At 53.8% G+C, this 13285-nt stretch overlaps 1 protein-coding gene across 11 annotated transcripts in view; it reads right to left on the bottom strand.

Annotated features, from left to right (window-relative positions):
• KCNT1 (potassium sodium-activated channel subfamily T member 1) overlaps positions 1-13285 on the bottom strand; it is a 78087-nt gene that overhangs the window by 15598 nt on the left and 49204 nt on the right. For all 11 annotated transcript variants that reach the window (XM_064728122.1, XM_064728126.1, XM_064728123.1 and 8 more), the window contains 15 exons: positions 10441-10520; positions 8877-8976; positions 7806-7862; positions 7444-7492; positions 7252-7311; positions 6476-6550; positions 6048-6131; positions 5567-5661; positions 4510-4690; positions 4268-4432; positions 3205-3341; positions 2258-2321; positions 1766-1874; positions 1504-1612; positions 27-176 (listed from right to left, as the gene is read on the bottom strand). In XM_064728122.1, the coding sequence (XP_064584192.1) occupies positions 27-176; positions 1504-1612; positions 1766-1874; positions 2258-2321; positions 3205-3341; positions 4268-4432; positions 4510-4690; positions 5567-5661; positions 6048-6131; positions 6476-6550; positions 7252-7311; positions 7444-7492; positions 7806-7862; positions 8877-8976; positions 10441-10520 (1515 nt within the window). The remainder of the gene's footprint in view (positions 1-26; positions 177-1503; positions 1613-1765; positions 1875-2257; positions 2322-3204; positions 3342-4267; positions 4433-4509; positions 4691-5566; positions 5662-6047; positions 6132-6475; positions 6551-7251; positions 7312-7443; positions 7493-7805; positions 7863-8876; positions 8977-10440; positions 10521-13285) is intronic.

Genomic DNA, 13285 nt, shown 5'->3' with positions numbered 1-13285 from the left:
CCCTGCCCAGAGCCCCCTGCCCTCACTTCTTGTGCGCGTGGAAGGCGGCGTAGGTGAAGCTCTTGCCCTCGTACTCCATGAAGAACTTGCTGTCCCCCATGCGGATGTGATAGACCTCATTGCCCGAGCAGCGCCCGTACATCCTCTGCCACTGCTCCGGAGACTCCTGGCCCTCCCTGCAAGGGCAGCACCAGCGTCAGCGGGGACCCCGGGGCTGGGATGGGACCCAGGGGTGGGATGGTACCCCTGGAGTTGGGATGGTACCCCTGGAGTTGGGATGGGAACCCTGGAGCTGAGATGGATGCCCAGGAGAGAGATGGGATTCCCAGGGGCGGGATGGGGTACTGGAGCTGGGATGGGACCCACAGGGGTGGGAAGGGACCCCCTGGTTCTGTGATAGCCCCCTGGAGTTGGGATGGGAACCCTGGAGCTAAGATGGATGCCCAGGAGAGAGATGGGACTCCCAGGGGTGAGATGGGGTACTGGAGCTGGGATGGGACCCCCAAGGCTGGGATGGAACCCACCAGGGCTGGGATGGGACCTCTGGAGTTGTGATAGCTCCCTGGAGCTGGGATGGACCCTGGAGCTGGATGGACCCAGCAGGGCTGGGATGGGACCTCTGGAGTTGTGATAGCTCCCTGGAGCTGGGATGGGACCCCTGGAGCTGGGATGGGACCCCCAGGGGTGGGATAGGACCCTCAGGGCTGGAATGGCACCCTCAAGGATGAGATGAGACCCCTGGAGCTGTGATAGACCCCTGGTTCTAGCACAGGTCCCAGGGCAGAGCACCAACAGCCTCTGGAGCTGTCCCCGAGCCCGGCAGCAGGAAGGTGACAGTGACACATGGCCACGGGCTGCTGGTGCTCTCCCAGGATGAGCTCGTTCTCACTTTGGGCTCTAAGTGCCTTTTTATTTAACAGGGCTCCTGCAGAGTGCAGGGGGAGGTGCAGAGCCCGTGTTGGCAAACAGCCCCGAGCACGGGCCAGAGGCATCTGGCAGGGATGTTTCATAACTGATTTCATGGCACTTTACCCAAAATTCAGACATTTCTGATGGTCAAGGAGTGCAGGGCACACAGCCCTGCTCTCCTGTGCTGGCAGAGCTCCTTCCAGCCATGCTGGATATAAACCCACCAAAAAACCCTGCAGGGGCTGGGGCTGCTTGTGCTGTGAATTCACCTTCCTGCCAGCAGCACCGTGCCAATACAAAGATAATTTTACCTCCAGCCTCTGCAAAGTTGGCATTGCCCAGCCCAGCTGCACTGGTGTGGTCCCCTTACAAAATGGGATTTTGTTTTTAGCCTAGAGGGGGACCCCAGACCCCAGTGTGCTCCCCAGAACCATCTCAAACCCCTCTGTGCTCCCCAGAACCATCCCAGAGCCCTCTCCCCTGAGCTCAGAGGCCTCAGTTCTGCCACCCTCCAGGCTCAGGCAGGGGTAGGGGAGGGCAGGGACAGGCAGGGACAGCAAGGGACAGGCGGGGACAGGTGGGGACAGCACTCACTGGCCACGGGAGGTGTGCACCAGCAGCGTGATGAGGGTGGAGGTGGCAGGGCAGACACAGTTCAGGGCCAGCATGGCGTATTTGCACTCCTCCTCACACACAACGTGATCTGAAAGGCAGAGGGGACCATCAGGGAGGGGAGGGGGACAGGGCCTGGCAATGGGGTCATTTTGGGGTGGTGCTGGGCACTGGGTGTTCCCTCCTGCCAGTCCAGGAGGGCTCTCAGCTGAGCAAGAGCTGCTGTGCAGCTTCTCCAACTCACCTGCAAACTTGACATGGAATTTATTTTCTGGCTTTAAGATCTGAACATAGAGAGGACAGTTTGGAGCAAAGTCTTTGACAGCCCAGGCCCTCAGGATGGTCTGGTGGTCCTGGACAGGGACAAGAGCAACAAGAGCTGCTTGGCTGATGGTTTCTTGGTTGATGGTTTCTTGGTTGCTGGTTTTTCGGTTGATGATTTCTTTTCCCCAAGGCTTCTACACCTGGGATGAGCTGCAAAGCTCCCAGCCACCCTGGAGATGTACAGCAAGGGCTCCTCCTGGCCCTGGTGCTCCCTGAACCCAGCACCCAGCAGGAGGAAGGTGAGCCCACAGGGCTCAGTGTGCTGTGCAGGTCTCTGTGCCATCCCCAAGGTTCCCCTTGGCACTCAGCCCCTTCCCAGCACCCTCCTTTTTGCCAGGCACAGGTGACACCAACACCACCCCAGTCCCTTCTGCCCAAAAAATGCCCCATGCCCAGCCCTGGCTGGACTCACAGCTGCTGTTCTGTCCACCTCGTTCCGGCTGCTGAGGATGAAGCAAGCTTCTCCATTGTCCATCCTGCCAGGAGAGAGCAGAGACCCCATGAGCTGCACTGCCCACCCCACCAGGCCCTGCTGGCACAAAAATATTTGATGAAAAATCCTCCTGAGAAGCTGGGAAGCTTCAGCTTCTCCACATTTTGCTGCTTCGGAATGTGATTTGGAGAATTGTTTACCCAGCATGTGAAATCATTTTTGCTCGATGACCAATGACAGCCACTTGTGTCGAGGCTGTGAGCAGCCACAAGATTTTATTATCATTCCATTCCTTTCCTTGCTGGCCTTCTGATGAAATCCTTTCTTCTATTCTTTAGTATAGTTTTAATATATCATTTTCTTTTAATACAATATATATCATAAAATAATAAATCAGTCTTCTGAAACATAAAATCAAGATTCTCCTCTCTTCCCTCATCCTGGGACCCCTGTGAGCACCACCACACCCTGCCAGCCCCCAGAGCCAGCACAGGCTGGGGTGGCACTGGGGTCACTGGGGTGTGCAGGGTGTCCTGTGGAAGTTTACAGGCAGCCCTGACATGGCAAAAGATGAGAATCTTGACTCCACGTTTCAGAAGGCTGATTTGTTATTTTATGATATATATTATATTAAAACTACAGTTAAAGAGAAGAAGAAAGGATTTCATCAGAAGGCTTGAAAGGAAAGGAAGGAATGGAATGATAACAAAAGCTGCTGACACTCAGAGGGTCTGAGCCAGCTCACTGTGACTGGCCATTAATTAGAAACAACCACAATTAATTAGATGCACCCATTGCATTCCACAGCAGCAGATAACCATTGTTTACATTTTGTTTTTGAGGCCTCTCAGCTTCTCAGGAGGAAAAACCCTGGCAAAGGGATTTTTCGGGAAATATCATGGCTACAACAGTGTCCCTCTGCTCACTTGGCTCTCATCAGGTCCTGGTCCTTGAGGGCAGAGCCCTGGAGGTAGATGACCCTCTGGGACCACAGGGGGATCTGCAGCACGCGCCGCACCTGGATGTCCATCTCCGTGGGGCACAGGATCACCACGTAGTAATCCTGCAGGAGAGAGGCCACTGCTACAGGAACCTCCTCCAGCCACCTCTAATCAGCTCTCGGAGGTCTGTAACACACTCAGGATAGCTCAGCTGCCTTTGGAAGCACAAAAATCAGCAGGATGGCTTCTGTTGCAGCGTTAGAAGCAAAAAGGTTTAATAAAAGGCAAAGTAACAAACAGGAAAACCAAGCCAAGTGTTGGACATTCTCGCTCCTGGCAAAACACTTTACAAAAACAGAGGTTTTTAGAATGGGGGTTGAGGGGACAAGGAATCTGAGCATGTCCAGCCTTTCTCCTTCTTCTTGGCCTCCATCTTCTGCTGTGATGGTGGCACTTTTAGATTGGTTTAGAGCAGAAGCTCACTGTCTAACACAGGTGATAGGTGTTGGAAATTAACTGTAAATATTGCACACGTAGTTTTAGATTGGTTTAGAGTAGAAGCTCAGTGTCTAACATAGGTGATAGGTATTGGAAAGTAATTGTAAATATTGTACACGTAGTTTTGGATTGGTTTAGAGTAGAAGCTCAGTGTCTAACATAGGTGATAGGTATTGGAAAGTAATTGTAAATATTGTACACGTAGTTTTGGATTGGTTTAGAATAAAAGCTCAGTGTCTAGCATAGGTGATAGGTATGGGAAAGTAATTGCAAACATTGTACAGGTAGTTTTTAGTATAAAAAGATAACACTGCCCTGGGGAGGCAGAGTGCCTCCGACTGTCGTGCTGAGTGGACCTTGACAGGCCAAGAGAAATAATTTATAGATAAGATACAATAAACAACCTTGAGACTGAGAAATGAAGAGCCCTGACTCCTTCTCTGACCACCAGGCTGGGAAAAGAGACTTTCTAACCCCTTGGGGTCACTCTGACCAGCAAAGACCCCAAGAGTATCCTATGGGGAGAGTGTGAGCCCGGCCTGGGGCTCACCTGCAGGCGAGGGTGGGCGTAGAACTCGTTGAGGAAGTCCATGAGGAGGTCGATCTTGAGGGAGCTGACGCACAGCACCACGTGCTTCTCGGTCTGCGCGCGGTGCCGGCTGTAGTTGCCCCCCGACTTCTGCCGCTCCATCCACAGGTACACCAGCTCCTCGAACTGCAGGGGGCACGGAGCTGGTGTCCCCAGGGCAGGGCTGGCAGCCCCTCCGCGCCCCCAGGCTGTGCAGGTCTCACCTGGAGAGGCAGCACCACCAGGGCCACGCAGATCATGATCACCACGAGCAGCTGGGAAGGCCAAATCTTTGGTGTCACGTCTCCGTAGCCCACGGTGGAAAAGGTGACGATGCAGAAATAGAAGGACTTGAAGAGGGAGAGCTTCTCACCTGCTCTTTCCAAGTGCTGGATGCCGCAGGTCCTGGAAGGGAAAAGCCTGGTCATGGCAGGGAGATCCCCACACACCTGCAGCTCAAAGCCATCCTGATGGACCCAAGTGTCACCCAAACCTTGCTGGGCCCAAATTGTACCTTCCCTCCTCTGAACTCATCCAGCAGCAGGGCTGGGAGCACCACTGAGCTCTGAAATAGCATTAGTCACCCACATCAGAGCATCGTCTTTATTGCCAAAAGCTCATGAGCCTAAAAGCCTCATTTCCCCTCCATTCAGCAACTTAATGGTTTAATATGCCTCCAACCCAGAGCAAGCAGCCAGAGGAGAATTCAAAGCCTAATTCAGAGCTAAATAGCCAGTGATGAGCTCTGCTCCCCTGCCCAAAGAAACACCCTGGATGCTGGCAATGGCAGGGAAAGGGCCCAGTTAATTAGCAGGAGCCCCAGTGGCCAATTACACAAATGACCTGAGGAGCTGTGAGGTGTGGGGGAGGAAGAGCTCGGCTGGAGCCTGGGAGTGAGATGGGTTCTGGTGAATGAACCATCCCTGGTGCATGAGCCATCCCTCACCTGTCCCTGGGGGAAGCTGCTGCCCCTGCCCTCGTGTCCACAGCTGCCTCTGGCTGCACCCTCACTAAAGACTCCCTGATCAAACCCTAGAACAAGGCAGGATCAGAAGTTTGGCTTAAAAACCCCCTCAGAGTGCTGGAGATGGAGCAAAGCAGGGGAAGGTGTGAGCCCTGCAAGAGCCCAGCTCTGCCAGCTGCCCCAGGTGGGCACAGCTGGATTCCCAGGGTGGGCACAGCTGGATTCCTGGTGGGTGGGCACAGCTGGATTCCCAGGGTGGGCACAGCTGGATTCCCAAGGTCAGGAGGGGGTTTAGGGAAATGGAGAGCAGCACTCACCCCGTGAAAACGAGACACAGGAGGGTGCAGATGAGGATGAGCACCTGGTTGAACATGGCTGACTGTGTCCTTTGGATGGCTCGGTGCAGATCGTTCTGGGGAGACAGGGGAGGGCTCCCAGCAGCTCACACAGCCTGGGGGCACCAACTGTTGCCTTGCTGGCTCCCACAGTGCCCTTCCCAGTGAAGGGCAATTCCCTGGATTTAGCCCTTGGGAAGGGATGTCCATTCCCATCAGCAGGGCTGGGATCTGAGAACTCCAGTGGGAACAGGGGAATGGGTGGAACACCTCACCCCAACCACCCCTGTCACTGTGGTTTGGATTCTGAGGGGTTCCTGGTCACAGCCTGGCATTCCCAGCCTGGCATGCCCTGGCACACACCAAGCTCCAAATCCTGCCCCAGAGCCGGGACAGCCAAGGGTCCCCTCCCAGCCCTGCTGCCCTCCACATCCCCGAGGAGCTGGAGAAATGGATCACTCACAATCATGTTCTCCAGGGCGTACTTGGCCAGCCAGCAGTTCAGAAACACAGGAATGAACAAATTCCGCAAAGGAGGCCAGAATATCTACAAAAACAAGGGTTATTTGCAGCAATAATCCACATTCTTTTAAAAAATAGAGCCATAAGCAGCCAATTCTCCCTGTGTGGAAGGATCCAAACCCAAGCTGAGCAGGAGCTGCCACCAAACAGGGCCCTGCTTCCGTGGCTGCAGCAGAGCAGCTGGAAAGGGAGGATGGGGTTTGGGATAACACTCCAGAGAAAATCATTATATTGTCAAATATTGAAGGGAAAATTTCCTGCCAGCCTTAAAATCCACTATTCCAGACACCCATTTGTCTTTATTTTATCACCAAAATACAGCAATTACTGCACTTAGAGCTGCTTTAAATGCCACCAGGACACACTCACCGTGATGATGAATGGCACCGTGTTGATCATCTCCAGAATGAAGGAAATGCGAAAAATCTGCTCCCAGATGTTCCCCTGAGGAATTAAAACCCAAGAAGAATTAGATAACCTTAAAAACTTCCCAGAGGACAATTAAAGTGATCCCACCCTGCTGGATGAGGGAAATACGGTGCAGGAGAGGTGCAGTGGTGATGGCAGGCACTCTGGGAGCAGGAAACATTCCCAAACTCCTCAGTCCTCTCCACAGCCACTACATCTGTCTGTCTGTTTGTCTGTCTGTCACTGCTGCCACCCAGAGCTGGGGGACAGCAACACTTCCTGCAGGGATGGACAGTGACACTGACACTGACAGATGGCTGGCACTCAGAGTAGGGGGTGATGCAGGGTCTGAGCCTCTGCTGCCAACCCTCCCCTGGTCCCTGAGAAGATGCCATTTGTCAAGGTCACTTTTTCTGGCCATTTCAGGTGGCTTTGGTCCAAAGGAGCCAGCTTGTGCCTCTCCTTGGAGCAGTGCCATTCCCTCAGGAGGCAAGAGCAGGAGTGACCCTGCCAAGCTCGGGGAATCTGGGATGTGTCAGCCTGACACGAGGAACAGTGAGCCTGCATTAAACAGCCCTGAATCTCTGAGAAAGCACAAAAAGCAGAGATTCTGCTCTGCACACCCAGCAGCCCGAGGGGGAATGAGAAAGGAAAACATCCAGAGGTGGCAGACAAACATCCTGAATCCATTCCTGAGGAGGGCAGAGGAGGCTGAGCCCTCCGGCCCGGGCTCTCACCTTGTAGCTGAGATAGGTGAGCAGCATGGTCTCCAGGAAGCTGATGAGGGCGATGCTGACCTGCAGGGACACACACAGGGGGGCTCCAGGGCTCTCTCCAGGTGATGGGAGCCCCCCAAGGGTGCCACAGGTGGGGCAGAGCCCCCAGCCCAGCCCCTCTGGGGTCCTGCACACCCAGCAGGGGCTGCTCACCTGCACGGCCCACAGAGGGGTTTTCCTGTCCACCCAAAAGATGTGGGACCTGCAAAGAAACCCAGAGGGGATCTGAGCTCAGCTGTCAGGGTTTTCACCCCCTGAATGCAAACCTGAGGCCATCCCTGGCTCAGGAGCTGCTGCTCCCTCCTGCACAGTTTGCTCAGGCAGCCCCTGCACTGGAATTCAGCCATTCCCAAGGGTGCACCCAAAGGATTTGGTTCTGGGATGCTGCTCCACATCCCCTGAGCAGCCCCAGGACCAGGAAACAGCCCCAGGCAGCTGCCAGCAGAGCCACCTCCATCCCTGTGCTCCCCCAGGCTGGCAGGGCTGACCCAGGGTCCTGAGCAGCTCCCACTCACCAGTTGATGTTGGTGGACTGGTTGAAGGCTGTGTAATTCTGCTTCTCACATTCCCAGCTGGGGAGAAAGAGCAGGGAAAAGCAGTCAGGAGGGAACAGGGATGCTGGGATTGACCCCCAGGCAGCATTTCCATGGATCCAGACACCCTGACTCCTGTAGCCAGGGCTTTGCACAGGAAAAGCCTCACCCAGGCAGCCTTGGGCATCTCATTACTGGAGGACAAAACCCCTCAGGTGCTTCAGCCCTACCAGAGATGCTGTGGAATGCTGATTCTCCCTGGCACAGAGCTGCAGGGAACTGGGAATTCCCAGGTCACAATCAGCACAATGTGCTGAGCTGCAGCCCTGGCTGAGCTCTGCCTGCCCTGCTGGGAGGGCTCTGCTCCCTCTGGCCAGCCTTGCTGCTGCCACATTCCCTCAGGAAAATGGGATTCCCTGAGCTGCAGCTGGGCTAAAGCTCTCAGGGATGAGCATCCGTGTCCTGCTCCGTTCTCACAGGTCTGGAAGCACTTCCAGAACGTGCAGATGTGCTTGGCAGTCTGCAGCCTCTACAAGGGGGAAATCAAATCACCAATTATCCAAGCTCTTGGGGGAAAAAAATCACATTATATACGAGCTAAACGAAGCAAGGACACATTAAAAGTAGGCTTATACAGAAAGCCAGCACAAAGCTGATGTGTGGAATCATCCATCACCTCAAGCATCCACACAGCACACCGTATTTCCCTCTCAAGTGCTTCAATGGGATTTAGTGTTAATGTCTTCAAGCGCTTCAGCCTTCACAAAACATTTGCATGGTGCTGCCCTGGAGTGGCTGAGCTCCTGACAGAGTCAGGCAGAACTTGGAAATGAACATTTTTCCACCATGCTCTGCTCAGGGCCAGTAGATGCCCCCACACCCATCCACGGGGTGTGAGCAGGGGCCTCCAGCCTGGGAAATTTTGTTAAAGCCCCAATTCAAACAGCTGTGGGGGGGTGACAAACCCATCCTGAGCCGTGGCACACCCTCAGTGAGCCCTGGGGCGGCTGGGGCTGGGGGCAGCTGGGGCTGGGGGCTCTCTGTGTCTCTCACCAGCCGATGCCCTCCTCGGGGTTGTCCAGCAGCACGCGCACGATGTACAGCAGGCACGTCAGCAGCTTCAGGGAGAAGTTGAAGAGCCGGATCCTCAGGCCTGTGGGAGGGCAGCAGGGATGGGGCAGCGTTCCTGGGCATCCCCACAGACCCCAGACAGCCCAGCAGCCCCCCAGCACAGCCCCCCAGCACAGGAGCCCCCTGATCCCCCAGGGAGCTGCAGCAGCACTGCCCAGGTTTGTCCAGCAGTGCCACAGACACAGGAGACAACACAGAGATAAATAACCATGACTCAGCTCCTTGCTGACCCCAAAGATGTGAGAGAGACACAGGAGCTGCTGGAGTAGGCATCCATCTAACAGCAGCAGAGCAGCACTGACCACGTCACCTTGCAGGAGAGCAGGGGTGGTGAGGAAAAGCTGCTGCTTCATCCACTCTGCCTCCCCAGCCAGTTCATGGGGTTATTACTCAGATTACAAGTGAGAAATCCATCACATTTTCATTAAAAACTTCCCCGTGGGCACCCTGGTGTACAGCTTTTTAGCAAGACAACAGGATGCAGGCGGGAGAAGAAAAGGCAAATTTATAAATGAACCAGCAGGCCCCCTCCAGACAGCTAATGACATCTCGGAGGAAGAAAATAAAAACACCATTAGTCAAGTGGAGACTAATCCCCATGGCTGGAGCAGGAGAGGGAAACTCACAGCCTGCCCTGGCTGTCCCCAGAGCCCCAGGGAGGCACAGCCAGGATCCCCATGGGGACACTGGCTCCCTGATGGGGACATTGGCTCCCCGATGGGGACACTGGTCCCCTGACACCCCCCTACCCCCAGCCAGCTGTTTGTCACATTGTGGCTGTCCCCAGCGAGCAGAGGTGATGGGATGCCACAGACATCTTTTATGAAAAATCCTTTCCTTGAGATTTTTCCTCCTGAGAAGCTGAGAGGCCTCAAAAACAAAACGTAAGCAATTATTATTTGCTGCTGTGGAATGCAACAAATAAATCTGTGATTGGTCTCATGCAGTTTTTTTCTAATTAATGGCCAATCACACTTAGCTGGCTCGGACTCTCTGTCCGAGACATGAGCCTTTGTTATCACTCTTTCTTTTCCTATTCTTAGCTAGCCTTCTGATAAAATCCTTTCTTCTACTGTTTTAGTACAGTTTTAATATAATATATATAATATAGTATAAATATATTATATATAATATATTAAATTATATATAAATATATATAATATAAATACATATTATATAAATATAATATATTATATTATTATATATTAAATATAATAAATCAAGCCTTCTGAAACATGGAGTCAGATCCTCGTCTCTTCCCTCACCCTCGGACCCCAGTGAACACGGACACAGGGAGAGGCATCCTCTCCTCCCCATGGAAAGCATCCCCAAACCGAGCTGACAGGAGGCAGCAGCATCCCCGGGCAGGGGACACGCGGGGACAGGGCCACCAGCAGGTGGCAATGGCTCCTCATGGCCAGGAGCAGCGCGGCTGTCCCGGCCCGGGCAGGGCTCGGCTCCCGCTCCCCGTGCCCGCAGCACTCACTCGATCGCTGGTTTTTGATGAAGAAGAGCTTCAGCCGCTCCTTGAAGGTGTTTTCATTCACGTAGAACTCGACCTGCACCCTGCGGGGAGAGCGCCCGGCGGGGCCGTCAGTGGGGTGGGTGGGCAGGACCCCCAGAGCCCCCCTGTGCCCCATCCCCGCTGGGTGACCCCGCTGACACCCCATAGTGACCCAGGCTCGGGATGGGCTCCCGGCTGTCCCCACCATCCCAAACCAGCCAGGAGCCCCAGGGACCCGCAGAGCAGCCAATGTGACCCCAGGGCCAGCTCTGCTGGGCACCCAGGCTTGGCTGTGGCTCACACACACCCAGAGAGCAGAGCCACAAACTTCTCCCTTCACACAACTTCAGAACGTCCAAAACCTCCCAAAGAGCAGCTCTGGAGCTGCCTCTCCCCGTTTATCTGCTCCAGCAGAGCAGGAGCTGGAGAGAGCAATGCCCCCAATGTCGCCAGTGTGTCCTGGCTCTGTCCATGCCCTGCTCTGCATGGGGAGGAGAAACACCCAGCATGGAAACTGCAAAAAAAAACCAATTCCGCTGTAAACGGAGAAAATTTCCCTTTGTTGCTAAGATACCACTCTTGGTCATTCCAGAAAAACCCAGGGGCTGACAACCAGCTCCAAACCCCACCCAGGGCCACTGGCAGGGCAGAGCATCACCTGCCAGGGCACTGACAGCATCCGGCAGGGAGGAGCAGCAGGTGGGGCTGGAAATTCCCATCCCACCTTCCCTGGCTTCTCCTGCCTCCCCTCGGCCAGCCCCACATCCCAGGGATGGGACAAAACTCCCCGGGGCTGGATGGGGGCCACTGCAGGCTCTGGGATGTAGGTGCCAGCTCCGACCACATCCTGATTTACTGGGGATGGAGGGATGAATATTTACCAAACATCCATGCCCAGCTGATCAGGAATCAAATTGAGAAGGGGTTTTACAAGATCTCCATCCCAGCTGGGCTAAGGGGAGGGGAGGTGGCCAGAGGGGCTCTGCACCACACTTGGTTCTGTCACCACGAGAAGGGACAGTGCCAGAGAGAACAGGAGAATTTATAAGCACAAGGCTTGAGGAGCAAGCAGTCTCAATACAGAGCCTCAGAGCCCAGCCTTTACACCTGCTCAAATTAATCCTTCCCAGAGCCAGACACCGCAAATCATTTTTCTGTGCCAGGGCATAAATCAGCTGTCACAACTGCTCACAGTGCTGCACACGAGATAATTGCTCCTTCTCCTTATTAAAAATGGCCAGGAAGTGCTGGGAGCTGGCTTTCAGCTCCCTGAGCACCCCATTCATCAGAGCCCCCGAGGATTGAGAGCCTTGAGGAGCCGCAGACTCCAGGAGCACGATTCCTCTGCCAGACACTTGTCTGGGATCAAAGCAACAAACAGCTGAATAAATCTCTGCCATCAGACAGATGGTTCACTGATCTGTGGAGCTGTGGCCCACCTCGAGACAATGGCTGTAATTGCTGGTGGATAAAAGCACTAAATGATGAGATCTAACTCTCTGTGATAAAGTGGCCCACGTATTCATCCATCCCATGGCTGCAGGAGGAAGGAACACTGGGAAAACAACAAAGCAACAAAAAGCCATGTCTTGACTGGGGGGAACAGGGTGTTTAACACTGCAGAGAGATGAGGAAATAAAATAATGTGGAGGGAACACGTTCCTGTGCAGGCAACCTGCCAAGGCTGAGCCCCAGATCTTTGTGGGGGCCCCACTCTGCAGGTGAATCCAAGACCCCAACACTGAATGAGGGATAGCTCTTCCCAGGCAGCAGCACCATCCCAAAGTATCAAAGCTCCTACTCCATTTCCAGCTGAGGGAAGGAGATGATCTCATGTAAAACATACCCTTTAATTTCATTGTCAGGAAGTTAACTGGGAGTGAGAATCAAGCAAAACTCTGACTGCATCATCACCACCCCAAAACACACCGTGACAGCTCTGCCTTCACAGCAGCTCAGCCAGGATGGGGTGCTCAGAGTGTCCCCTCCCTGCTGCCATGGCTGGGCATCCTTCCCATCTCGAGCATCCTTTTCCCACCTGGAGCATCCTTTTCCTACCTGGAGCATCCTTTTCCCACCTGGAGCATCCTTTTCCTACCTGGAGCATCCTTTTCCTACCTGGAGCATCCTTTTCCCACCCGTAGCATCATTCCCATCCTGGTGCCAGCCCATCCCAGACCACTCCAAGGGTCCCCACCTCCACAGTTCCCCCACTGAATCCCCCCAGGCCATGCAAACAACGATTTTGGTACAAGTTTAGTTCCAGCCCTCTCTTGGAAGTGTAATTACTGCTATTATGCTCTTCATAATGCCTGAGCGACTTCGTTTTCTTCGCTCGGTTATTTATTGTACTTTATTAATCCAAGATTAGAGGCAATTTGTTGTAAGATGATGAGTTCCCAAAAAAAGACACAATAGTTTGTTCAAAAAAGTGCAGGATGAAAGGGCAGGAGGAGCACATCACAGCCCACCAGCATTAAAATAGACACTGAGGGGCACAGCCCCTGCTCCAGCCTTTCCATTTCCCCAGAGCTGGGGCAGCTCTCTTAAACATGAGGAAAACACAAAAAATTTTAACCCATAGAGGGATTTCTTGTCCCAGGAAGCTTCTCAAGGAATTTCTCCCATCATGTAGCAGGATGCAAACAAGATTCTTCTGAATTTTTTTGGTGGGGGGGAAGTACGTAACAAACCAGCAAAACCCCAGAAATCTCCAATCTGGTGGGTGCCAGCAGACCCCACTTCACCCCTCCAGTCCAGCTCAGCTGACAGCTCTGCACCCTCCATGCAAACCCACAGGGATCAAACAGACAGAAAATGTGGCTGC

The sequence above is a fragment of the Zonotrichia leucophrys genome, chromosome 17 (genome assembly GCF_028769735.1).
Source record: "Zonotrichia leucophrys gambelii isolate GWCS_2022_RI chromosome 17, RI_Zleu_2.0, whole genome shotgun sequence".
Lineage (NCBI taxonomy): Eukaryota > Metazoa > Chordata > Aves > Passeriformes > Passerellidae > Zonotrichia > Zonotrichia leucophrys.
Note: the sequence above shows the minus strand (reverse complement) of the source record. Positions and strands in the feature narration are given on the sequence as shown.